The sequence below is a fragment of the Elgaria multicarinata genome, chromosome 11, assembly GCF_023053635.1.
Source record: "Elgaria multicarinata webbii isolate HBS135686 ecotype San Diego chromosome 11, rElgMul1.1.pri, whole genome shotgun sequence".
Classification (NCBI taxonomy): Eukaryota; Metazoa; Chordata; class Lepidosauria; order Squamata; family Anguidae; genus Elgaria; species Elgaria multicarinata.
Genome location: NC_086181.1, coordinates 37625011 through 37651033, shown reverse-complemented (window position 1 = coordinate 37651033; position 26023 = coordinate 37625011). Strand labels below are relative to the sequence as shown.

The window sequence follows — 26023 nt, the reverse complement described above, 5'->3', positions numbered from 1 at the left end:
TGTGTACCATGTTTTAATCAGTATTTTATGAATTTTATGCTTGCTGTTGTTCCCTGCCTCGATCCAATCAGAGAGGCGGGTAAGAAATAAATTATTATTATTATTATTATTATTATTATTATTATTATTATTATTATTATTAGTGCAGGTCAAGCTAGTATCGAAATAATAATAATAATACAGCAGAGAGCTTGGCAGTATTGTCAGATTTACAGTTGGGAATCATCTTCTGACTGTCATCTCAAATTCCTTATTTTTTGCTCAGATTTTTTGTTTAATCAGTTGTTGTTTTTAAAAAAGGTTGTTTATACAGACAGAGGCATCATAATGATTAAAAAAGCAATATCTCTTGTTTAGTGATATTATTTGTACATTATTGCTCCAGCTATTTAATGGTACGTTCCAATTAATTTTATCTCATCGTCCACTTTCAGTTAAGTTCAGGACCTCTTTCCCAACGTTCTGATAATTGGTTTTTCGGTCTTCGCTTAGAACGTTTCCGGCCATTGCCTGCTATAGGTGCTGCTATTTAGTGTGGGGAAGTGTGGGTGTAGCAGTAAATATGCCATGAGAACTCTCGTTTGCCCTGGTTGGGACAACAACAATCCCTCCAGGTTTGGATTACAACTCCCATAATGCCTGATGGTTGGCCATGCTGGCTGGGGCTTCTGGGAGTTGAAGTCCAAAATGTAGAAGGGACACCAGGTTGCCCACCTTTACTTTAATGAAATCCACAAGCCCCTCCTGTGGACAACTCCTCTCCACCCATTTTAGCCAAAGCCTGCCCCCACCCCAGTAATGACCTTCTAAAACAGTTGCTAAGGGGATCATCATGAAAGGTAGGTTCACCACCTTGGATAGCTCCTTTAGGTTCAACCAAAATAGGTTCACCACCTTGGATAGCTCTAGAGCTCTGGCTGGTTCTGATTGAAACCCAGAGCCCCAACGAAATTGAAGCCACCAGCCTCAACTGCTCAGACTTGCTTTAGATTTCTCGGCCGCTGATGACCAAGTTGCCCATTGCACTAAGCAGTCCTGAATTTGTCAATACTGGTGTTCAAGGTATTTTGTATGGAGCAGGGAGGTGCTATTTCTTGAAGACAGGTTGTATCCCATGTTCATATCCCTAAATCCCAATCATGGCAATGGGCCTAAGATTAGTCCAAGTAGGATTAATCTTGGATACAGCCCCATACATTCAGCATCAGTAGCATCTGGCTGCAGGGAGCAGAATACCGGATCGGTTAGCCATTGGAAGAGCGCCACCTGCTGGACCTACCGAGTGGTTGTTACGGACAAAACCCGTCGGCTCTGCTGGAAGAGCGTCCAAGTGTTTGAGGTTGGCGAAGGGTTTGGCAGCTCCCCAGGACTCCAGGTAGCGAGTCATCCGTACCGACGGCCTCATCTTGTAGCCCTCACCTGGCTCAGGTGAGATGGTGTCACTGGAGCTTTCTTCTTCAGCCTAAAGGCAGCAGGAACCAAAAGTGCAAGGAAGACTCATAAGGGGCAAACCCAAGCAAGCTAGCCATGTCCCTACAGCCAGGAACTGCCTACTTTCCGCAATGCATCAGAAGCACAGATTTTCATGAGGGCAGGATAAAGCATCCAAAGGAACTTCCCTTCTTTCGTTGCAAAACTAAGTTCCTAGACCTTATGACTGTGGAAATAGACTCAAAGGATTGTGGGTGCTGCCTTGTGAAATCTCATGGAAGCCTGTGCCCAGACAAACTATTGATCTGTCTTGCCTACTGTTCCTGCTCCGGTGTTCCCCAACCGAGAGTCATCCAGATGGTTTGAACTACAACTCCCATCAGCCCTGACCATTGGTCATGCTGGCCAGGGCAGATGGGAATTGCAGTACAAAATATCCAGAGAGCATTAAGTCAGAGAAGGATGGTCTTGTCTCAGTAGCAGCAGTTCTCCAGGAACACAAAAGCCAAACTCTTTCCCATCACATTTTTTCTAGATCCTTTTACCGGAGATCTCAGAAATCAAACCAGGGACTCATTAAATCATGTGATCAACTTACTTACCCCTGTGTAAGCATGTGTGGCCCCGATTCCAATGGTAACTTTTCCCCTCTCTTTTTTAACACATGGGGGTAGAATTTTGGGATCAGAGGGGAGAAAGCTTAAATCCCCCCTTCCGAATAACCATGGTCCCAATCTGAATGGGGCATGCATGCACTTGCATAAAGGTAAGCATGTCAATCAAACTAGAACTCCTTGTTTGGCCCTAAGCCATAGGAGGGACATTCCAACTTTTTAGAAATTGAGACGGGGTAGAAATGTCACAACATCCAGTAAAACACTGTTTGAATGGAGGTTGGGAGTAGGGAATCCTGGAGTGCTGGATTTGGCCTCCTGACCTGATGTTCTAGCCCAATATTTGTCTACACGACCTAAACTAACTCATTATTGTATGGCAGCAGCCCTCCAATTTGTGCATTCTGTTTGCAGGTTCTGCAATTCGTACAGATTTCTCAGCAATGTGAGTCAATTATGGCTGAATTTGAACAAATCTGGCCATAATTTGTGCAAATTGCATAGAAATCTGGCACTGGGAAATCCAGTTCTTTCTTCTTCTTCTTTTTGAATCAACAGAGTTCTGCAGCATGTACAACTTTATTAGTGTTTGTGAGCCAAGCTGCAAGCTTTCCCTCCTAACTCTGGGAACTTTTGCTCATTTTTGTAGGTCCTGCAAGTTGTGCGAATTTCTGAGCAATTCCACAAATTTCTAAGCAACTTGTACAAATGGCTGCCACAGTTGTATAAATTTGGCCATCATTTGGGCAAATTGCTTAGAAATTGGAGAACCTGCAAAATAAAATGTGCAAAACACTCAGAAAATCTGTGAAGTGGCTGAGTATGACACTGCAAGAGGATCTAAAATGAAGTCGGGGGGGGGCAAACCTAGGGAAACCTATCATATTCCATCCCCCAAAGAGATCTTTCCAACATCCCCAAGGCATCAAGATCAGGACCTTCGGCGCACAAAGCAGACGTTTGCTGCCAACTGACTTATGTTGAAAAGTCATCAAGTGGGATGAAACTGTTGGGACCTCCTCCAATGATCACTGAGAATTCCTCACCCTGGGATCGATGACCAGAAAAGTTTTGATCCTGTTCTCTCTCAGGTACGAGTCACGTTGCCAGCAGCAAACTTCCTCCACAGCATAGACGCCGCCCAGGTGTGACAGGGTGGCCCCTGTGATGTGAACCCTCCTGAAAGGGAAAGGAGTTGACATGTGTAATTCTTGCCAGAGGTGACATCAGCACAAGACACAGAGATGTGGCTGGGGGCTCCTCCCATGCACTGCCACCGGTTCCCTGGCCCAACTTGCTATTTCTTAAGAACATGAGAAGTGCCCTGATGCTGGATCAGACCAAGGGTCCATCTAGTCCAGCATTCTGTTCACACAGTGGCCAACCAGCCATCGGCCAGAGATGAACAAGCAGGAAATGGTGCAATAGCACCCTCCCACCCATGTTCCCCAGCAACTGGTGCACACAGGCGTATTGCCTTGAATACTGGAGATAGCACCCAACCATCAGGGCTAGTAGCCATTGATAGCCTTTGCCTCCAGGAATTTATCCAACCCCTTTTGAAGCCGTCCAGATTGGTGGCCATCACTACAACTTGTGGTAGTGAGTTCCATAATTTAACTATGCGTTGTGTGAAGAAGTACTTCCTTTTATTTGTCCTGGATCTCCCACCCATCAGTTTCATGGGACGACCCCGGGTTCAAGTATTTTGAGAGAGGGAGAAAAATGTCTCCTTGTCCACATTCTTCACACCATGCATAATTCTGTACACCACTATCATGTCTCCCCTTAGCCTCTTCTTCTCCAAGCTAAACAATTTAGCTTGGAGAAGAGGAGGATCTCTTCTTTCCAGGATCTCTTCTCAATCCTCCCAGAGTGCAGGACATGGAATAACGGGCTCAAGTTAAAGGAAGCCAGATTCCAGCTGGACATCAGGAAAAACTTCCTGACTGTACGACAATGGAATCAGTTACCTAGGGAGCTTGTCGGCTCTCCCACACTAGAGGCATTCAAGAGGCAGCTGGAGAACCATCTGTCCGGGATGCTTTAGGGTGGATTCCTGCATTGAGCAGGGGGTTGGACTCGATGGCCTTGTAGGCCCCTTCCAACTCTGCTATTCTATGATTCTATGATGTAACCTTCCCTCATAGGGGAGATGCTCCAGCCCCTTAATCTTGACCTATCTCTACACATAAAGCATTGCCCACAGGAACCACTAGAGGTCACTTCACATCCACACTATCTTTGGACAGAGGAAAATTGCAACAGAAGCCCTACTAACCTACAGAACAAAAAGAAGCAAGAATATCGGGTATTTTTCACCATTCGGTAACAATTTATCTGTCAAACACATACTTCTGCAATTCCTCTTCCCTGCCTCTAAAGAGTAACATTATCCCCATATTTCCATGAGATATTACCAAATGGAATTTATCAAGGCACCCTCTCATCCTTCTGTCCGGATATTTTTAGATCAATATGGATATAGCTGACAAAGGAGATGGAGAACTGATAGCTGAACGTATCGGAACATCTACAATTAAAATTATAAATAGAAGTGAAGCAGCCAACTGGGCAATATTCCCATAGCCTTGTCAGTAAGGTTCTTTTTTGCCAGATAAACAGTGTTGAGGTCTGGGGGGGGGGAAACAATGAATACCAGATGCTCCCAAGCTTCTTGCTTATCTGGACAGATTCTTCCAAACTCCATCCCTAATTTAATAATCTCCATCCGTTAATCCACTAGATTCCAACAGACCCCATCCTTACTCCATCAATTTCAGCTAGGCTCTGCCTCTTAACATGCTAAGCTCCTCCTCTAACCCACTAGATCCTACATTGGGTTTGGACCTGGGTTTTCCAGTTTCATCCTGGCCCAACCCACAACCCTCAAGATTAATGTAGGATCTACTCTCTGCTCTAGAATCTGATGACTCCACTACAATCCATCAGGATCTGCTGCAGCCTTCACTCCACTGCAACAGTACTGTAGTAGCAGTAGTGTAGGGTGACCAACTGTCAGGATTTCCCCGGATTTGTCCTGGTTTTTGTTCTTTCCATGGCGTCAGGGGGGATTTTCTATAATTTTCAATAATGTCCTGGAATGACACACCTTCCCCTTTAAGGCTGCCATTAGCATGGCAGGAGGGAATGACATGCTTTCTTGAGGCACATCATTCCCCCACCCCGAGCTCCAATTGAGGTCTTAAAGGGGAAAGTGGGTCATTCGTGGACTTTATAGAAAAGGCCCCAATTGGAGTGGATGGTGGTGGTGCAGAATGAAATCCTTTCCCTCCTCCACTCCAATCGGGTTCTTTAAGGTGGCGGGGGAATAACGTATTTTCTGCAGGACTCAGAAAGCTGCTTCCCCCCACACACACTAGGAGTCCTCTTTTTTGGTTTCCCAAATATGGTCACCCTACAGTAGTGCCTTCGCTTGAGTGCATTAACAGCACCAGCGTCAGAAGCACAGGAGTCTTTTTCCCTGGGGCTGCTGCAATTCCTCCCCAGGCCTCTAGAGTCCAGCACTCAATCACCAACAAAAGAAACCAAGCCCCCTCCTGAACCACCAGCTTCCTCTGCTGGTAGGGGCATCCCTGCCCACAATCTCACTTATTTATTTTATTTATTTATTGAATTTTTATACCGCCCAATAGCCCAAGCTCTCTGAGCAGTTTACAAAAGTTAACACCGTAAAAAGCATTCAAAATATCAAACAAACAGTATAAAAGCATAATATATAATACACTCTAAAAACTCAACCAGGATAAAATCAAGCTGTGATGCAGAAATTAACACAGATTTGAAATACAACTTTAAAACAGCAAAGTTAAAATTAAGTTGCTAGACTGTTAAAATGCTGAGGAAATAAAAAGGTCTTCACCTGGCATCTAAGAGAGTATAGTGTAGGTGCCAGGCGAACCTCCTTAGGGAGCTCATTCCACAGCAGAGAAGGCCCTCCTCCTGGTAGCCACCTACCTCACTTCCTTTGGCAGGGGCTCACAGAGAAGGACCCCTGAGGATGACGTTAGGGTCCAGGCAGGTACATATGGGAGGAGGCGTTCCTTCAGATAGCCTGGCCCCAAGCCATTTAGGGCTTTAAATGTTAATACCAACACATTGAATCGGGTCCAGACCTGGACAGGCAACCAATGTAGCTGGAAAAGGACTGGCGTGATGTGGTCTCATTGGCCAGTTCCTGTTAGTAAACTTCTCTCACCCTGGCACGCCTCCTGCTTCCATGTGATTGGCTAATGTCACATCGTCGGACCAGACATCATACTGCCACTTCTGGAGTCCAATCACCCCACACAGGACGTTCCCCGAATGGACTCCAACTCTCATGTTGACGTCCACCCCGGTGGCATCACGCAGCTTCCTGAGGTGGGGTAGGAAGAAATAGTCTTATAATCAAGAGATTATAAACCCATCTTTACATATATCTGTATCTTTATATTAGCTATCTAAATATGTGGAAGACACCTTTCCATACTGTAGATATGGTAAAATTAAAATAACGTCCAGTAACACTCTCAGAGAGCAATCGTATGGTCCTTGGGTGAGCATTCCAGATACCATCGGAAGGCTCAGGGGAACACGAAAAACTTCTGAGGTCGGAAACAATGCTTTGACCCTGGAAGGAAGAGCTGGAGCAGCAATCCCTAGAGAGAACCGTGTTGGCTGCCTTACCGAAGCTGGGAAATTGAGCTCAAAGAGGGGGAAAGGGGGAATAAATAAATAAATAAATTCTATTTATTTATTTATTTATTTAAACATTTGTATCCCGCCCTACATGACTAGGATCTCAGGATGGCGTACAGGTAAAATAATCCGAACAATCTAAAACAATGAATATACACAGCTAAAACCAGATTAAACCATTCATCAAGCGAAAACCAGCCCAGAATTTAAAAGCAGTAAAACAGCAACAACGATTAAAACAGTTAAAACAATGTGCAAGCTGGGTGAATTTAGCCAGCAAAGGCCTTGTTAAAAAGCCATGTTACTTGGCGCCGAAATGAAGTCAGCATCGGCACCAGCTGGGCCTCCAAGGGGAGGGCATTCCACAGTCGGTGGGGCCACAACAGAGAAAGCCCTGTCCCATGTTCCACCATAGCGTAGGTGGGCAGGAAGGGGAGGAGAGAGAGGAGCCTCTTCCGGCCTCCTATGAAGTAGATGGGGATGAAAAGACACCTCCACCACGCCTCCTGCCTGGCAAGGCTTAGGAATCTTGGAACTCCTCCATAGCACTAGCAGTCACCCCGTCCACTCACCTGATGGCTTGGCACATGTCAAGGCCCATCTTGACGCAGTTCCGGGCATGGTTTGGCAGCGACACGGGCAGGCCGGAGACACAGTAGTAGCAGTCGCCCAAGATCTTGATCCGCATGCACTCGTTATCCTAGGAGGGAACAGGGGTCAGACGCAAGTTTGGCCACGGGCTGCATCTCCTTGGCAACAGGGGGCTGATGAGTGAACCAGTTGGGTACCATTTCAGCATGGAGGGAGAAGATATTTCCATGAGGAGGGAAAGATCCAGCCAGGTCTGAGTCCCCAGTTGGATACAGTGAAGATTAAATTGTGAGAAAGGAATGTAACATTGTTTAAGAGCAGTTGTTGGGGTGCTAATTTTAATATAGTAGTAGCAATCAGGACCTGCTCCAGCAGGGTGACCATGTGAAAAGGAGGACTGGGCTCCTGGATTTTTAACAGCTGTGATGAAGAAGGAATTTTCGGGACCGATTCAAAGTGCTGGTATTAACATTTAAAGCCCTAAACGGCTTGGGGCCAGGTTATCTGAAGGAACGCCTACCCCCATATGTACCTGTCCAGACCCTAAGATCATCCTCAGGTGTCCTTCTCTGTGAGCCCCTGCCAAAGGAAGTGAGGTAGGTGGCTACCAGGAGGAGGGTCTTCTCTGTTGTGGCACCCCGGCTGTGGAATGAGCTCCCTACGGAGGTTCACCTGGCATCTACACTATAGTCTTTCAGACACCAGGTGAAGACCTTTTTATTCTCTCAGCATTTTAACAGACTATAAATTCAATTTTAACTTTGCTGTTTTAAATTTGTATTTAAATTCGTATTTAAATACCCATGGTCACCAAGTGAGCTTAAACCTGAGTCTCCCTCCCCTTTCTAAGGCTAACACATTGATTAGAGCCCACCCCCATGACGTAGGCTAGGCCAAGAGTGAGTGATTCATCCAAAGTCAATCTTGGCTGAGAGGGGATTTGAACCTAGAACTCTTCAGTTCTAATCCATACTATCTGGGAAGGATGGGATTTGCAATCCAACACATTTGGAGGACTTCAGGTTGAGGAAAGATACTCAAACCACTACACCACACTGTCTCAACACTAAAGGTATCAACACTACATGGGTTTGGAGTCTTGAATTAATGCATAGCCATACATGTTGTGGTTAGGGGGTAACTTTAAAGAAGGGGCATTGCATGTGAGTGCGAAATACAAAACATGATTAAATATAAATTTTGTTAATTTGGTTGGTTTGGTTTAAAAGATTTCTAGGCTATCCTTGAGCAAAGCTATCAGCATGGTGTACAATAAGTTTCCTTTTTTTAAAGAAACCATCAATTTGTTTCAGGGGGCGAACGTGCTAGATCCCTACCTCCACAAGTGTCACCCACCACCCCACCCCACCTGTACCAGGCTCCCACACAGCGACAAGTTACAGCATGCCCCCTGCTCCACACCAAAGGTGGCATTTCGTTACATGCGAACCGGGCCTCAGAGTCTCTTACTCACCTTGGCGATCTGATCAAACTTGCCAAAGAGTTCGTTGAGCATAAGGACCAGCTCTTTGGGGGAGCATTCACTGGCCAAAAGCGTGAACCCGACAATGTCTGCATAGAGGATGCTGGGGTGGGGGATGATGATGACGATGAGTGGGGGGGAAGAGAGAGAGAGAGGGAAAGGGAGAGTTTCAGTATCAAGCTTGGTCTCAGCGCCTGAAGGAGAAGGACAAGTAGACTAGCCATGACAGGAAGCAGGGGAGGAATTTCCCCAAGACTCTCCAGGAATCAAGGAGGATTCTTCCCAGGAGCTTATCAGACAGGAGGACCAGGCTCAGAGATCACCCTCTCCACCCCAGGAATTCAGTCTTTGTCGGAGGCGGACAGAACATCAGAATTGACAGTTCCCAGAGTCAAGCAGGTGGAGCTGAGAGGAGGAGGGAGGCAGTCAGCTAGTTTAGCCTCTTGCCTGAGGTTACAACTTGAAGGTACAGTAAAAGCCTGTCCAGCACTGTGGGGAAACCATCCATTTAGTCGATAGGCAACTTGCTTTGTTAGGCTAATTAAGCTTAGAGGACTGCTCCTGGCACTCACACTCTCTTCAGATGTGAAGACATGTCTCTTTACTGAAGAAAGCTTTGTGGATAACACGGCAGACCTCTTTATTGTCTCCCATCTCAGCGGGAGCGGAAGGGAGATGCTGGGTAAACCTGTTGCTTATGGAGAACAGCAGACACCCCCAGTTCTCCTCCTCCCCACCGCCTCAGCCATTAAAGCCAGGTCAGGCTTTAATCTCACAGATAACAGCAGGCACTGAAAGCAAGTACCTGACGTTCTGGTGCCGCTTGACGTAGAGGTTGTGGAAGTTGTTGGTGCTCTCGTGCCGGCGCTGCGCCTGACCTCCGTCCCGAAGCCGCTCGATGATCTCAGCCTTCATCTCCAAGGCAATGTAGGCAGGAAGAATGGAGAGGAGCAGGTGCTCCTGAAATGATCCACAGGGGAGGGCATGGAAGAAGAGAAACAGACCATGGAGTGAATTTACATGACCCGTCCAGGACTGGAGTAACTCATGCCGTGCTAACATCACCATGAACTGGTTTAGTGCTGAGCTGTTTCTACACTACAATACACTAGCATTGGAGTTTCCCATTTCATGGGTTTGTTGAAAGCTTCCTTTGACAATGCAAACTGGCTAGACGGGGTGGAAAGGGTTCACTTGTGCATGTGTAGAATATACAACCTTTATCACTGACTGACCAAAGGATGTAAACCCTCCAGGAAAGTATCAACTCAGGTATCTCTCCTTTTGTAAATTAAAGACACATATCAAAGGGACCCAATCCACAAGAATATCAGAAGCTGCCTTACTTCAAGTCAAGCAATTGGCTCAGTATTGTCTACGCTGACTGGCAGTGGCTCTCTGAGGTTACACAGGGGACTTCCCCAGCCTTAGCCAGAAATACCACGGATTGAACCTGAGGTCTTCTGAACACCTTCTCCCATACTCACTTGGTGCCGCTTCTCGGACTCCAGCTTGACTCGGGATTGGATGAGGTTGAAGGTCTCATGGAAGGTCTCTCCCAAGGCCACCTCCATCAGGTGCTTGTGGTAGGCGCCCACCAAGTTGCCGCAGACAAAGATGACTAGGTTGGCCAGGAGCTGGAAGCAGACGCAAGTACAGAGGATACAGAGTGAGGACAGATTGGGAGGCGATGATGCCACGGGACAGGGCAGGTAGGAGAAAGCCCTGGATGGGATATATCAGTTGAGGATGCTGGCTGGTGGCCTCACCTAAGGGGACTTCTGTGAGATCATCCTGCTGTTCTCCACTGCCCTAAAGGGCATGACAAGATCAACTGGGCTTAAGTTACAGGATTTGGTTGAAAATTAGGAGAAGCATCTTGATAGTAAAACTAGTTCAATAATGGGACCAGTTAGCTAGAGCAGGGGGCATTAAATCTCTTTCAGCCCAAGAGCCAAATTATATTTTGGAAATGTACTCAGGGGTCACATATCTGTGGAGAGCAGGGCCAAAGGCAAAAAGGAGCAGGACCAAAATACTCCCAAAACCAACACTTTTAGCTCAAAATATTGACTGCTAGTAACTAAGCCTTGGGAGAAGCATCTCACCTTTTTACAATGCACGAATGTTGGGAACCCATCAAATGATCCGTGGGAAGGAGAAGGGGGTGTGGCCATCTGAAGGATCCCAGAGGGCCAGATTTGGTCTCCAGGCTTGAGGATCTCATTCCTAACTACAGGGTTCTCTAGTGAAGGTCTTCAAGTGGAGGCTAGATAACCATCTGTTGAGGATGCTCTAGATCTAGGTTAACCTCCTTTAATGCAACGAGGTTGGATCAAGGGGTTGATTTGGGAGTTTGTGGCACAGTGGAAGTTTATGGCATAGTGACAGCTAAGCCATACTGCACCAAATAATGAATTTCATGCAGTTGGCCTCTACGTTTCCATTCTGTTCAAGCATATGCCCTGAGGTTTGAATAAAATGAAGATGCCTACTAGGACTTGGGAATGCAGTAAAAGGTCGCATCACAGACAAGTCATGGAACCAGAAGAGAGTACACAGGGACTAAAGATACGGTGGAACAGTCAGCCTGAAATTACACCTACAAGCGATCAGTCAAGTTGTGTTGGAAAAGGTGGGCCAGGCTTACCTGCACGGCCAGCTCCAGCTGTGAGCCATGTCCCATTGAGAGGTAGACAGCCAAGACTATGATGTGGGACAGGGAGGAGACCATGCCAGCAGCCACTGCATCTTTCATGCCGACGGGCAACATGGTGTAGACGATGAAGATGATGAAGAGGAAGAAGGAGACCTTGGAAGAAAAGACTCGGCATCAGTCATCCTTCCAAAAGAATTCAAATTATTTATTTATTTAAACATTTATATCCTGCCCTGTATCAATAAGATTTCAGGGCGGCATACTTCTAATTATAGTAGAAGAATATAATTTCCATTGTGTGGGGTGGAGGGGGTGGGGAGGACATCCAAACTGGAGAATTGGCTCAAGAATTTACCCATCATGATCATCCCAATTTTGGAAGAAGCACCTCAAGCTCCACCAAAGCAATTTAACTCATCAGATCCTCCAGCTCTCAATTCTTCCACCAGGATACCCATCTGGTTCTTCCACAGATGGCATCCATCTCTGATATAAACCTACACCTCCCCATAAAGAATTGGCTCATTTCATTTCTCTCTCTCTTGTCGAAAAAATGGGTGTTTCTCATGGCACTCTGTCATTCATTCCAAAAGCTACTGTCCTCAGTGGGCCCTCAACCAACCTTGGCCTTCAGAAGAATATCCTGCAGCTGCCCTCCTAGGGCTGTACCACTTTAAAAAGGTACATGCTGGGGTTGACATGAGCTGATGCTTCTCTAGGATTAATAAATAAATAAATCCCTACATATAAAGAACTAGCCATACTGGAGAACCGTTAAACAGACTATATTTTACGGGAGGGTTCAGAAACAAGAGCATGGAATAGCATTCCATCGCATAGCATACCTGCCCAACATTCTGCATTCTGAAGTGGTACAGTCCTGGGAGGGCCACAGCAGGAGATTCAATGCCCCCCACCTGCTGCTGTGTTGCTAAATTTGCCAGCTTGGTGTAGGCCCAGCAAGCCCTGGGGTGAGTTTGGCCTATGGACCACGGGACATTACCTACCCTACACAAGGGCACGGTGAGAAATTTAAAATGGCAGCCGACAGAGGTAGCCAATGGTACCTGGTTGCTGTCAGGTAAGCCAGGAAGGCAGGGCATGGTTGAAGCGGGGGGAGGGGCATAGAATAGGGTGACCATATGAGAAGGAAGACAGGGCTCCTGTGTCTTTAACAGTTGTATTGAAAAGGAAATTTCAGCAGGGGTCCTTTGTATATATGGAGAACCTGATGAAATTCCCTCTTCATCACAGCAGTTAAAGCTGCAGGTGCCCTGCCCTCTTTTCAATCTGGTCACTCTAGTATAGCTCCTGCAGCTTTAACTGCTGTGATGAAGAGGGAATTTCACCAGGTTCTCCATATATACAAAGGACACCTGCTGAAATTCCCTTTTCTATGCAACTGTTAAAGATACAGGAGCCCTGTCCTCCTTTTCATATGGCCACCCTAGCATAGAAAGCACTTTGCCAAGCCCCCGTTCAAGCCTAGAGCCATTCCTGATCCCCAAAAGACTACACCATTCCAATCTTTCTCCCGGTTATGTATTTTAGGGCTGTATGGATTTTGTTAAATCCATTCCATCTGTGTTTTGTAGATTGTCAGGTATCTTTCATTCCGTCGTCCACTCATTGACAGGGTCAGGTTTTTTGCAGGAGAATTCAATTCTACTCGTGTTAACTTGCATGTGCGTAAATGAGCCAATATGCATCTGTGCGTGGCAATTTGTGCAAATCTCCCGGAAAGGGGGAAATGTGCAAATTCATACATACACACACACCAATCCTCATTTTCATGCTTTAGCTTATGGGGGAAATGCACATTTTTGTTCCATTTTTGTTCCCTCTTTATTTTTGTATGAGTAAATTTCCATACAATTCTGGAAAGGAAGAAAACGATCTGCAAGTCCATGGAATCCGTGTAACTTGAAAAAGCTGGTTCTCCACGGAACTGTGGGTCAGATTCGTAAAAATCTATAAATTGTGTTGTTGTTTTCAACTTTCCTAATATAGATTGGAGCCCTCAAAGGACTTCTTGTCCAGGCAGACCAGGGCTGTATGCGGCCTTAGTATCTCACCTGATCCCAGGCACTAACTACCCCTCCTGTGAAGACAAAGACATAGCCCATAGTGATCAAGCAGGTCCAAATGATGGCGGAGAAAATCCGGGTGCATCGCTGGAAGATGCTTTCAATGCACACGAGGACCAGGATGAGGCTGAAGACTGCCAGAGCAACAAATAATGTAATCAGGAAGCCCAGGTTGGAGGAGAAATCCTGGGGAAAGAAACGAGGCATTGCATTAATCTCGCTCGCGGTACTGGGCTTCCCGCTGGGGAGGGCCCCCGTACAGAAGAAAGGAAGCACACATGCTTTGCCCACAAAAGATCCCATTTTCAATCCCTGGCATCTTCAGTGAAAGGATCCGGTGGCAGGCAATGGGGAAGATCCCTGCTAGAGACTCTGAATAGCCCATTATTATTATTATTATTATTATTATTATTATTATTATTATTATTATTATTATTATATTTATATAGCACCATCAGTGTACATGGTGCTGTACAGAGTAAAACAATAAAACAGCAACACCCTGCCACATAGGCTTACATTCTAATAAAATCATAATAAAACAATAAGAAGGGGAAGAGAATGCACCAAACAGGCACAGTGTAGAGTAAAACTAACAGTATAAAAGTAATCAGAGCACACAACCCCTGTAATCAGAGCACACAACACTGTGAGCCAAAATAAACTGTTCTTTTATATGTGTTTCTAACAACTGTCTTCTTCTTCTTCTTCTTCTTCTTCTTCGTTGTCATCTTCTTCTTCTCATTTTTTGCTCTAGAGTAGGAACAGAGGCCCCAATTCAGATCTAAAAATCCCCCCTACTCTCCACAGCAGGGTCCTAATCTGGAGGTCCCTGTGCCTACTCGAGAGTAAAAATGGAGAGGGGGAAGTCATAGCTGCTAGAGACACATTTAAAGGGAGGGCTGTTCTTGCCCTGGAAGAAATGGGCTTGCGGTCTGACCCAGAATAAGGCAGTTCTGTATGTTCAACAGAACAGGAAATGGGTGGATTGGTTCCCGAAACATACATACGGCATGCCAGGCAAGAGCTGTGTCTTACCACATGTTTGATTATAGCCTTCATGCCCTCTGAACAGAGACAGTGGTTTTCTATTGTTTACTCCGAGCACCTAGTATACTGCTTTTGAATGTGGATGATCTATTTAGATAACCCTTTCCCTTCTTCCTTTCTTTTTTATCACAGACGAGAAAAGGTTCTTAGGTGCCTGGAAAAAAAAGATTCTGACCAACATGTTCTGGAAAGAAATTTCCTTTTTCAGGGGCCACTTATCTTTCATTTTTTTATGCATCTACGCTAGTCTCCATCGCCACATCTTGTAGTGGTGAGTTCTACCTGCTGTCTGAAGAAGTCCTTCCATTTTGTCCATGCTGGAGCCACTGGAGAGCAACTTCTTTGGGTGACCCTGAGGGCTGGGATGTGAGAGAGGGAGGAAAATGTCCCTCTGTCTCCACACCGTCCATAATTTTGTAAAACTCTCGCTCGCTGCCACTTAGGCCAGATCTACACCTCGTGTCCTATCAATACAAATCCATCATGGTGACGCTATAACCCTTTTGCGCGTTTATACCTTGTAGCCCACACAGTAACATCTGTTGAAGTATGAAGAACCTCGGCGGCGGGCCTTCTATGTCTTGGCACCCACCCTCTGGAAAACCCTCCATCCCACAGGCTTTCCCTGGTCTTGAATGGAGCTGGTTTTATACTGCCTTTTTAACTTTTTAATGTTTTAAATTTGAACTTGTTATATTTTATGGTTTTTAACTGTGCACTGACCAGAGAGCTTCGGCTGACGGGCAGTATAAAAATGTAATAAAATAAATAAATCCATAAATTTTGGGTAATAAACAATAAAAAGCAGGAAATAATGCCAGAAAAGCAGTATATACAATTTGTAATGGGCCCCAACAGTTATCAGTGCATTTCAATACTGCTATATAACAGTAGCGTCCTTCTAGCCCTAGTCATCTTGCTTCCTATTTTCTTTTTAAAGACCCAAAGTGACTGATTATTGTAATTCTTTTCTGTGCTGTCCTCCCAAGATCTATGTTATCTCTTCTTGAAGATGGGCTGACTTAAACCTAGGGAAAGACTATTTGTTCAGCCAGTCCAATATTCTTTACAACAGCGGTATTGAACCTCAAACCTGTGGGACAAATCTGACCCAGCAGAGGCCAAAAACCGGCCCTCTGAGGTTTCCCAAATTTACCTCACCCATTTTCTCCTGCCTGCCGATGGTGGTTTTTTTTTACTTTTGCATAGTTTTCCCCCCATTCTGAAAGGATGGAATGCCTCCCCTGAGACGTAATTACACTAAGAGCTATGAGCTCAAATAGGCTGGTAATTTTGGGTATTTGGACCATGCCCCCTTCAGTCCCATCCACCACTGGAATGCGCCCCCTGAAAGCATCTCAAAATGGAATGCACCGGCCTTTTCCCCCCGGGATCATCCCTGGATCATCCCCGTGTGTCCAAATGATGCACAGGGGATCCCGGGAGCAGGGAGGGATGATCCCTCCATTTCCCTGGGATAACTGAGACCTCAGTTATCCCGGTTTTACCCACAGTCCCAGGACAATCCTGAGGACCGCGGGCAGTGTGGGTGCCTGTCCCGGCTTCTTCCCTCCTCTCGAGTAGTGAGGGTCATCAGAGAGAAGGAGCCAGGATGGAGGGGGGAGTCCAGGGCCATTGGTGGTGGGGTGGGGTGGGGTGGGGTGGGGAGCAAGATCTGGGCTTTTTTGTTTTGTTTTTTGTACTTACTTTTACACTGACGCGCAAGTAGTGAGTGCTCCAGCTCCTGTTCTTTTTTTAAAAAAAAATGGCGGGCACAATGGCGCAACATCCTTCCTCCCATCCAGGATGTCATGCTTCTGTTTAGACACCCAGGGATGATCCCGGAAGCAGATAAGTCCAGGATCACACCCACCCACCCACCCTCTACACCCTTGGGGCATGTCTACACCAGCCCTATATCCCGGGATCGTTCCTGTGCATCCAAATGCCACACAAGGGATCCTAGGAGCAGGCAGTGATGATCCCTCCATTTTCCTTGGATAACCCTTAGGTGTAGAAAGGGACCTTGACTTGAAAGAGGTTCAACCTGGACAGGTAGTGGCTCCCTTTGGTCTCTGGTAGATATCAGCCTTTTCCATCACCTGCTCCTTGACCTTTTCAACCAGAGATGCGAGGACTTGAACCTGGGACCATCGCTGGTGCTAAACACCTAATGGTTCTGTCCTTATTTCAGAGACTCCACCACCCCACCAACCCTCTCCTGCTCCCCACAAGCGTGCTTACCCTGCCACTGGCCAAGGATGCAGCAATGAGAGCCACGCAGATGCCCAACACAATGACCAGGAGGAGGAGGATCAGCGGGTACTGTTGGCTCAAGCTGTAGTAGGTCTGATAATAGAGGTCTTCTCGGGGGGTGTCACTGGTGGCCTGTAGACGACGCTGGCAGGGCATGGCTCCCCTGCTCCGCGGAGTCCCACCTTGGGGGAAGACGTCCGTCACCCACTCACTCACTCACTCACTTGTCCCTAGGGGAGCAGTGGGGTGAATTGGTACCTCTCGCTGAAGCTGTAGCAGGCAACCCATCGCAAAAGCAGCCTCCACTCAAGGCTGCGGAGTCCCATAGTTGGCATGGATTAATCGAGGCGGGAAGAAAAAGTAAAGCAGGCTATTAACAGAAAGCTACAACGTTGCCGCTGGGGGAGATCATCCCATGGAGCAATATTCTCAGCAAAACCGCCGAAAGTCAGGTGAAGCTGGCATCATCCGTGCAGAAATTTTGAATCAGAAGGGCCTGGATAAAAAAGATATTTTGAAGAGGGTGGGGGGGAGGTAATTACAGTTTAACAAGAAGTTTGAGTCTATCCTCTGAGGCTTGAATCAGGATAACAGGTTTTTAATCTCACTACAGTTGTTAATTAACTTACCAATGCCAGGATGTTTTTATCATCAACAATCGTCGCTCTATGTAGAGCTTTCCTCTAATGTAATTGCCACAGTCTGTACATGTTGCCTTTCATTTCCCCTTGGGATCACTACGTACAATTTCCCCTACCCCAACCATATCTGCCTCTTCAGGGGAACACTTTGTGCATTTGATGGGGGCACTGATCCATGAAAGCTTATGCTACAATAAATGTGTTTGTTTTTAAGGTGCCCCACAAGCCTCTTGGTTGTTCTGCTGCAAACACAGATTAATACAGCTACTCCTTATTCACACAAATGAATATTTCCCTGAAAATGCCAGGAACATTTGTTTATTATTCTCCCTTGACATCAGCGACGTTATTTAGATGAATGCTAAGCCGCAGTAGGGGGACCATGTGGAAAGGAGGACAGGGCTCCTGTATCTTTATCAGTTGTAGAGAAAAGGGGATTTCAGCAGGTGTCATTTGTATGCACGCAGCACCTGGTGAAATTCCCTCTTCATCACAACAGTTAAAGCTGCAGGAGCCCTGTGTTTCTGACCAATTACAAAAGAGGGCAGTGCTCCTACACCTTCACTATCCCAGCTGACCCCAATGAAAAGGAGAAGTAGAGCTGAGTATCATCAGTGTACTGATGACACCCAAACCTCTAATGACCTCACCCAGCGGCTTCATAAAGATGTTGAACCGCATGTGGGTAGAATAGAACCTTGTGGTACCACCACAGCTTAATAGCCATGGAGTGGAACAGGAATCCCCCAATACCACTCTCTGGAATCGGCCCTGCAAATTAGGAGCGGAATCACTGTAACACAGTGCCACCTATTCCCATCTCGCAGAGCTGGTCCAGTTAGATACCATGATCAATGGTATCAAAAGCTGTTGAGAGATCCAGGAAGATCAACAGGGTAGCACTCCCCCTGTCTTTCACCCAGAGTAGGTCATTGGTCTGAGAAACCAAGGCTGTTTCAGTGCTGTGACTTGCCTGAAACTAGACTGAAATGGGTCCAGATAATCTGTTTCTTCCAAGAACATCTGAAGCTACCCAGCCACCACACGCTCAAGTACCTTGCCCCAAAAGGGGTTATTAGTGATGGAATGCTAGTTTTCACATAGCTCTGGGTCCAGAGAGGTCCTCTTCAGGAGACGGTACACTACAGCCTCTTTCAAGGCAGCAGGCACCACCCCCTGACAGAGTGAGGCATTTTTTCACCCCCTGGACCCACCCAAGCAATCCACCTCTGCTCGATGCGTTGGGGATATTTCATCTCCAGATTTCCTTCATCAAGTAAGGCTTCGTCCCAACTCTAGGATCATTCTACGATTCTATCAGTGGCCACCTTGCTCTCACTTTAGGATACTCCTGTTGCTACCTTTGCCCGTCCTTCCTTCCTTCCTTTTAGAAAGCTTTGAAGATTTAAATGGAGCTGGAGGGAATCACAAGCCTCTAAAATAATCCTTTAACAGTCATGGCCTCAGGAACAAGGAACAAACAAATAAACAAATATATCCTCTCATTCTCTAAATGGTGAGTGTTATTTTAATAACAGGAATAGCAACCGGGCGGGAAGGAATTCCTATAAATATGGTTTTAGAATTGCAGCAAATACAATGATAGATAGAAAGCAGATGTTGATAAAACGTTTGGGATACGTTCCCTTGGGTGAAAATAAAAGGGTAATGGTGAGAAGAAAACAAAATTAGACAGGTAAAGTTTGCCTGATAAAGAATGTGAGGCTGGCTACTAGGAATATAAGTATTTTTCCAACCACGGACTATCACATTGGATCCTACCTTCCATGAAGCTCCAAATCCAAAGAAGCTCTCCTTCTTTGGATTTATAACAACCCTATGGGTTAGATTAAGTGCTGAGCTCCATGGTTTAGGAATTTGAACTGAGATCTCAGTCTGAGGCCAGATGTACACCAAGCAGGATATGACACTTTGAAAACGTTTTGAAAGCTTTATATGGAGTGCATCCTGGGCCCAACAGTTGTCACTACTAGGGTGACCATATGAAAAGGAGGACAGGGCTCCTGTATCTTTAACAGTTGCAAAAAAAAAAGGAATTTCAGCAGGTGTCATTTCTATGCATGCAGCACCTGATGAAATTCCCTCTTCATCACATCAGTTAAAATTGCAGGAGCCCTGCCCTCTTTTGTATCAGATACACCTGGGGAAATTCCCTCTTCATCACATCAGTTAAAACTGCAGGAGCCCTGCCCTCTTTTGTATCAGATACACCTGGGTAAATTCCCTCTTCATCACATCAGTTAAAACTGCAGGAGCCCTGCCCTCTTTTGTATCAGATACACCTGTTGAAATTCCCTCTTCGTCACAACACTTCAAGCTGCAGGAGTATAGCTAGAGTGACCGGATACAGAAGAGGGCAGGGCTCCTGCAGCTTTAACCGCTGTGATGAAGAGGGAATTTCACCAGGCGCTGTGTGCATACCAATGATACCTGCTGAATTTTGCTTTTCTATACACCTGTTAAATATACAGGAGCCCTGTCCTCTTTTTAATGTGGTCACCCTAGTCACTACTGTTATAAACTGTTCTAAGTCACTAGCGTGGATCCAGCCTAAGTCTGACTTCCAACCACTCTACGCATGTTCATGCATACACACACACACTTAGATAAATGAAACAGACACAGGTTGAAGTTTAAGGATACAGAATTATAGTGCAATAACTGGATGGACAAATAGGTGGACAAAGTTCAGGAAGAACATCAAAGATTAACAAATGCCTCATTTCCCCCCATCCATAGCCCAGTACCCACCTGAAATATTTCTGGCTCCCCTTTTTCTATATAACTCACCCACTTGGGAAATCCAAAGCATGAGGAGCAATTAAGACCTCAGCACGGGTCGCTCTCAACTTTGTTCCCTTGAAGTACGAACCAGCCTGCTTGCTTAGCTGTCGTTCTTGTAAGCATATTTATTTCTGATCTCTTCTTTCTAGGAAAGTGCCATTTCACAAAATCCTGGCTTCTCTCCCTGCTACCTCATGTCTGGATCGCTTGATCATCCCCTGTGTGCATAAACATCGCCTATGGATGGTGGAAGGCAAAACCCAATGCCCACCCATGGTGCTATAATCCCTATCCCATCCCCACCTACCCACCCACTCACAAAACACACATGCCATCCCCCCACTTCACAAAGCCCACCGACATAAGCGCTGTTGGCTTCTCACCTGCTCCGTCTTCCCTGGACAGAACTGACTGCTTAGATTCCTCAGAGCTACTCATCACGCTCTGCCTTTCTGCAGTTGCAGGAAGTCTGCCTCCCCATAGCCCAGCCCAGTCACTGAATTGGAGACGGAAAAACTCTTGCCAGATTAACACTTTCATTTCCATGGCAGGGGTGGGAAGAGGGCATTCAAAAGATAACATCCACAGCCAAGGGGACCCTTGACCTGCCTTCTGTGGCAAAATTCTTTAGCCTTGCAGCACTTGCACTGCGACAATGGAACAAATTCCCTAGGGAGGTTGTGGGCTCTCCCACACTAGAGGCCTTCAAGAGGCAGCTGGACAAGCATCTGTCGGGGATGCTTTAGGGTGCATTCCTACATTGAGCAGGGGGTTGGACTCGATGGCCTTATAGGCCCCTTCCAACTCTGCTATTCTATGATTCTATGAGTCTATCAAATTAAGCCATTTTTTTGTCATGGGTAGGAGTCTTGATGGAATCTTGCAAGCTAACGCTGGATCGTGGGGCCAAATTCCATGGCCTTGCAGTCCTGGGGGTGTTTATTCACTTTAGGTAAAGCTATGGTTTAAGGTGTCTTCTGAACACGGCCTTAACCATGGTGGTTACGGCAGAAAGCCAGGCTGTGTTCAGAAGACACCTCAAACCACATCTTTAACCATGGTGAATAAGGCTTTTGGTTTATTCAACATGGTTAAAACCATGGTTTAAGGTGTCTTCTGAACACAGCCCGGCTCTCTGGCTTAACCACTGTGGTTAAAGCCATGGTTTAAGGTGTCTTCTGAACAGAGCCAGAGAGTGGCAAGTGATGAGGGCATCAGCAGCCAATTCCATTTCATTCTTGTAGTCATGATGGTGGTTTGACTTGTGTGAAATACAAAACTGCAATGCTCAGAGTATTATCGTTATTCTGGTTTGTTTTTAAGTAGTTCTGGTAAACAGTTTGGTCGTGGTTGTTCTCACCTATCAGGAATGGAGAAGCAGTAGCAAAGCATGGCATCATGTTTGAGAGAGAAGAGAAATGTCACTTGTGTGCTTTACCAATGAAATTATACACACAGTCATCTAAATAGGGTGACTGTATGAAAAAGAGGACAGGACTCCTGTATCGTTAACAGCTGTATAAAAAAGGGAAATTCACCAGGTGTATCTGATATGAAAGAGGGCAGGGCTCCTGCAGCTTTAACTGTTGTGAGGATGAGGGAATTTCACCAGGTATATCTGATACGAAAGAGGACAGGGCTCTGGCAGCTTTAACCATGACACCTGCTGAAAACCCCTTTTCTATGCAACTGTGAAAGCTACAGGAGCCCTGTCCTCCTCTCCCTATGGTCATCCTCCTGCCTCCACCCTCCACAAAATGGTTAAGTCCAGGGTCCAAAATTAATGGGCTGTACCACCACTGGCAGGAATGGAAGAAAAGAAAAGAAAAGAAAAAAGAACTAAAACAAAAGAAAGATGTGAAAACTCCACACCACTGCCAGATTTCAGATTTTGGGCAACGGAGAGATTTCAGTATGGGGGAAAGGGTTGGAGAAGATTAAAAAGACCTCTTCTATTGCTAAAAAGCAGAGCAACCTATGAATTACATTTTCTATCTAAGTTCTCCTTTCAAGGCAATTTATACATGGTGGTGTTTTTTACAGTTTAAATTATTTATTATTTTTTAAAAAATCCACCTTAGAAATACACAATATAAGAGAAAGAGGCAGAAAAAAAAGAACATACAAAAAGATTTTAAAACTCACACAAAACACTTGAAAAACATACTAAATTAAGATAGACTTCTGATTTTCTCCACAGCAAAAACATGTAACCCTATCTTCTCATATACTATAACTGCAACCTCATAACATGTAACCATAGGCAATTTATACACGTCTGATCCTCACAACAACCCTGCAAGTTAAGTTAGGCAAAGAGCTAGTGAGGATTTGAATCAGGGTTTCTCCACATTTAGTCTAATACACGCTCCACTACACCATGTTGGTGTGAAACTGTTTGATGTTGTCATTTTTATTTCGCTTGTTCATAGCTCATAACAACGCCCATGGCAATGTTATCAACACAGTTCAAACCATCAGAACTTCTTTCCTCCCCCCAGCCCGGTATAAACTTTTGAAGCAAAGGGATATTTGTCCTGGTGTGCATCTACTTCAAAGGGATATTTGTCCTGGTGTGCATTTAAAACCTTATGGGTGTACGATTTTATAACAATAGTCACGCAGTGAGTAAAATAAGTTGAGCGAATTACCAAAAGAAATGTTTTCTGATAACTAGGGGTGTGCTTCGCCTTGGTCCCGAACCCTGAATCGACCTGGGCCAATTTGGCCCACCTCGCTCCGAATCTGGTTTGGGACTGCCTCGGCCTGAAGCAATTGAAGCGCTTCGGGCTGAACTGGCCCAACGACCAGCGGCTGCCCTTGCTGTAGTTTACAACAGTAGATCCACAGCTGGCCAGAGTGGCTCTCCTGGAGGACAGGCAGCTCGCTGGCAAGAGCAGAGGCTTCAGGTAAGTTTGCCCCCCTCACCTCCTGCCCACCCACCAGTGGGACTTACCTGAAGCCTCTGCTCATGCCGGCAAGCCACCTGTCCTCCAGGAGAGCCACTCTGGCTTGATGTAGATCTACTGTTATGGAGAGATTTACACTTAGAGTGTCATCAAACAGGGGGAAAGCACGATTCCCTACCGTCGCTTCTCTGCCCCCCGCTCCTGTCCCATGAGAAGAAAGAGGAAGTACCCAGAAAAGAAAGAGGAAATAAACAAAGATTGCATGGCCCATTCAGGGGCCATTTTTATCATGCTGCTTTTCCTGCACACAGCAGAAAATGGCAGCACGTTCTGTTGTGTGTGTTTAAAAAAATGGATTAAAAGGGATCCATTTTGTGATGGAAAACAGGCAAGAAGGAGCAGGAGGTGCACGGAAGACGGACGGTGGTGTCTAAAGGACATGCAAACACCCATGAAATACTCGTCTGATGATGCTCTTAGATTTAGTCTAAGATAAATTTAGACTTAGATTTAGATTTATGGATAGACTTCGATATATGGCATGGAAGCAAAGAAACAAGCATACAGGGTGGTTGTGCATATATATATATATATATATATATATATATATATATATATTCCAGCGATTCCAGCTTCCCAACCAAATCTGAGACTAATTTTGATGGCTCCCCTCCTAATACACACAACCTGCCCTGAATGATGGTGAACCAAAAGCCACTGGGACGCTATTCCATCCTTAATGGAGTCTTTGCAGAAAGAAAACAAAAGATGGAAGAAGCAGGGTTACAAATGGAAGAGGAAGTCTTCTGTGAATGAGGCAGGGCAATTGCTTGATAAAAGAGTCCGAAACACAGGCCTCCAATGGAGTTTCTGTTAGGCCAGCCTTTTCCAACTTTCAGGTCCCCAGATGTTGGACTAAAACACCCATCATCCCTGACCATTGGCCATGATGTCCCAGGTCAAAGGAAGAAGGAAAGGAGGGTGTTTGGAGGAGGGGGTTCTGCTTAATGGGAAAGTGCAGAGTTAATTCACCATGCTTCACTGCGGTGCAAGTGTGACTCACATTCCAACGGCCTAGAACAGGCCAAATGCTCATCTTCCACCCATGACCAGGCATTTCCAAAAACCTTAAAGGGACGGCCATTTTTCCCCACCCTCATCAGGATAGTATGATTCACAATGCTTTGGTAACCACCTGTTCCCAGCCTCCCTTTCTGATTTCCTAAAGAAATACTTTGAAGAAACCAGTGCCAAAAATTGTGCCTGGTTAGTTACCCAATTGATGCGCGTCACAGAATCAATTGAGGAATTTTCATTGTTTCATCTTCAGTTCAGAATTCTAGTCCTCTTGATCATTTTGGAACCCTGATGGTTGTTTGAGAGAAGACTTCAAAGCCACCCAGCTCCTCTGCCTGCCTCAATAAAATCTAAGTGTGTACCAGATGGCTCAGCGGATTTCAGCTACAGGGTCATTAATAGATTCTCCGTAGGTGTGTGTAGCATGCGTCTGTGCAATGCTCCCACCAAGAGGTCAGTGGGAAGAAACAGGCCAGAAAAGAAAGGAAAAGTAGTTTGGAGGTAGATAGGTAGGATCATTAAAAGAATACAAAAAATAAAATAAAAGCAAAGCTTTGAATGAATCAGGCAAATAATGAGACCAGAGGGAGACAGCAGCTTCCTGACAGATTTAGAACCACTAATGAGCGGCACCGCTAATGTCGTTTCACGCTTGTCGTCATCCTTCACAGCACAGATTCAGTTCCATTTAGACAGCCATCTATTCCCTGAATGCAGAGAGTCATTTCCCAAAACACAGGGTTTCACACTGCCTGTCCTAGAATTGCCAACTACCCACCCCCCCTCTCCCTGGCAGGACTCCAGCATATTTGACATCTACCTGGTAAGTAAGGTTAGCCACTAACCAAACCTCAAGCTGTTGTTTGTTTGGCTAGGACTTTGGTGCCCACCGCTGGAAAAGGTGGTGATGGTGTGGTTCTCTCAAACTTAGCTGCCTTAAAAAGAACCCATATTTCCTGCCAAACTCCACCTCCTGAGTCCACCTCCAAAACCACTCACCAAGTTTCAGACTGTTGTTGTTTAATTTCAATAACTGGCTAACACTAGTGACAGGCAGAAATCCAACAGATGAAGCTTTCCTCAACATCCAGATTCTGGAGGCAGAGGAGGGGGCCAACTTGTAAATCTGTGACTCCTCCTCCCTGCCACCAACATGAAAGCTGGTGGGCCGTGTTGTGGTGGGCCATTTTGTGTCGTAACAGGGCGTAAGAGATCTGGCTTGTGGTGGGTAACCTAGGGCCAGGTAAACTCTACCAACCTGTTGAATGGCTAAAATCGAGGAAGCCTTTATGGGTGTCACCCTTAATAGAACTTCTTGGAGCAAGAGATCAGCGTGAAGTATATAAATAAGTGTGGAATTTGAAAAATGGGATAAATTCCTTTTTTGGAAACATTGAGGACAAGAAACTTGAAATTCTATTTGAAAATACTCTGTGTATGTATGCCGAGTGTGTATGTGAGTGTATTATAAATGTGAGTTGCTGAGTGTTGTAGCACAAACAGCTTTTCTCACCTTTGCATCATTATGATGTGGGGTTTTTTTAATGTTACTTGGCGAATTTTCCTCTCCAGTGAAGGAAACAGGAGCTCCACCCTAATATGCATCTGGGAATGATCTGATAATGGGCATAATACGACACAGTGACAAAGCAAGATACTTTTCCTCTGTGGGGGAACAAAAAATCCCAAACATGTCCCTGAAACCTAGAAAATCGCCAA

The 26023-nt window shown here is 45.7% G+C and overlaps 1 protein-coding gene across 1 annotated transcript in view; it reads right to left on the bottom strand.

Annotated features, from left to right (window-relative positions):
* ADCY4 (adenylate cyclase 4) overlaps positions 1 to 20783 on the bottom strand; it is a 54398-nt gene extending 33615 nt beyond the window's left edge. Inside the window, exons 1-11 of the mRNA XM_063137935.1 lie at positions 20702 to 20783; positions 16861 to 17368; positions 13555 to 13752; positions 11471 to 11632; positions 10308 to 10457; positions 9626 to 9780; positions 8812 to 8923; positions 7319 to 7446; positions 6265 to 6423; positions 3092 to 3224; positions 1280 to 1462 (exon numbers count right to left, since the gene is read on the bottom strand). Of these exons, the coding sequence (XP_062994005.1) occupies positions 1280 to 1462; positions 3092 to 3224; positions 6265 to 6423; positions 7319 to 7446; positions 8812 to 8923; positions 9626 to 9780; positions 10308 to 10457; positions 11471 to 11632; positions 13555 to 13752; positions 16861 to 17028 (1548 nt within the window). The 5' untranslated portion in view covers positions 17029 to 17368; positions 20702 to 20783. The remainder of the gene's footprint in view (positions 1 to 1279; positions 1463 to 3091; positions 3225 to 6264; positions 6424 to 7318; positions 7447 to 8811; positions 8924 to 9625; positions 9781 to 10307; positions 10458 to 11470; positions 11633 to 13554; positions 13753 to 16860; positions 17369 to 20701) is intronic.
* Between the last annotated feature and the right edge of the window lie 5240 nt (positions 20784 to 26023).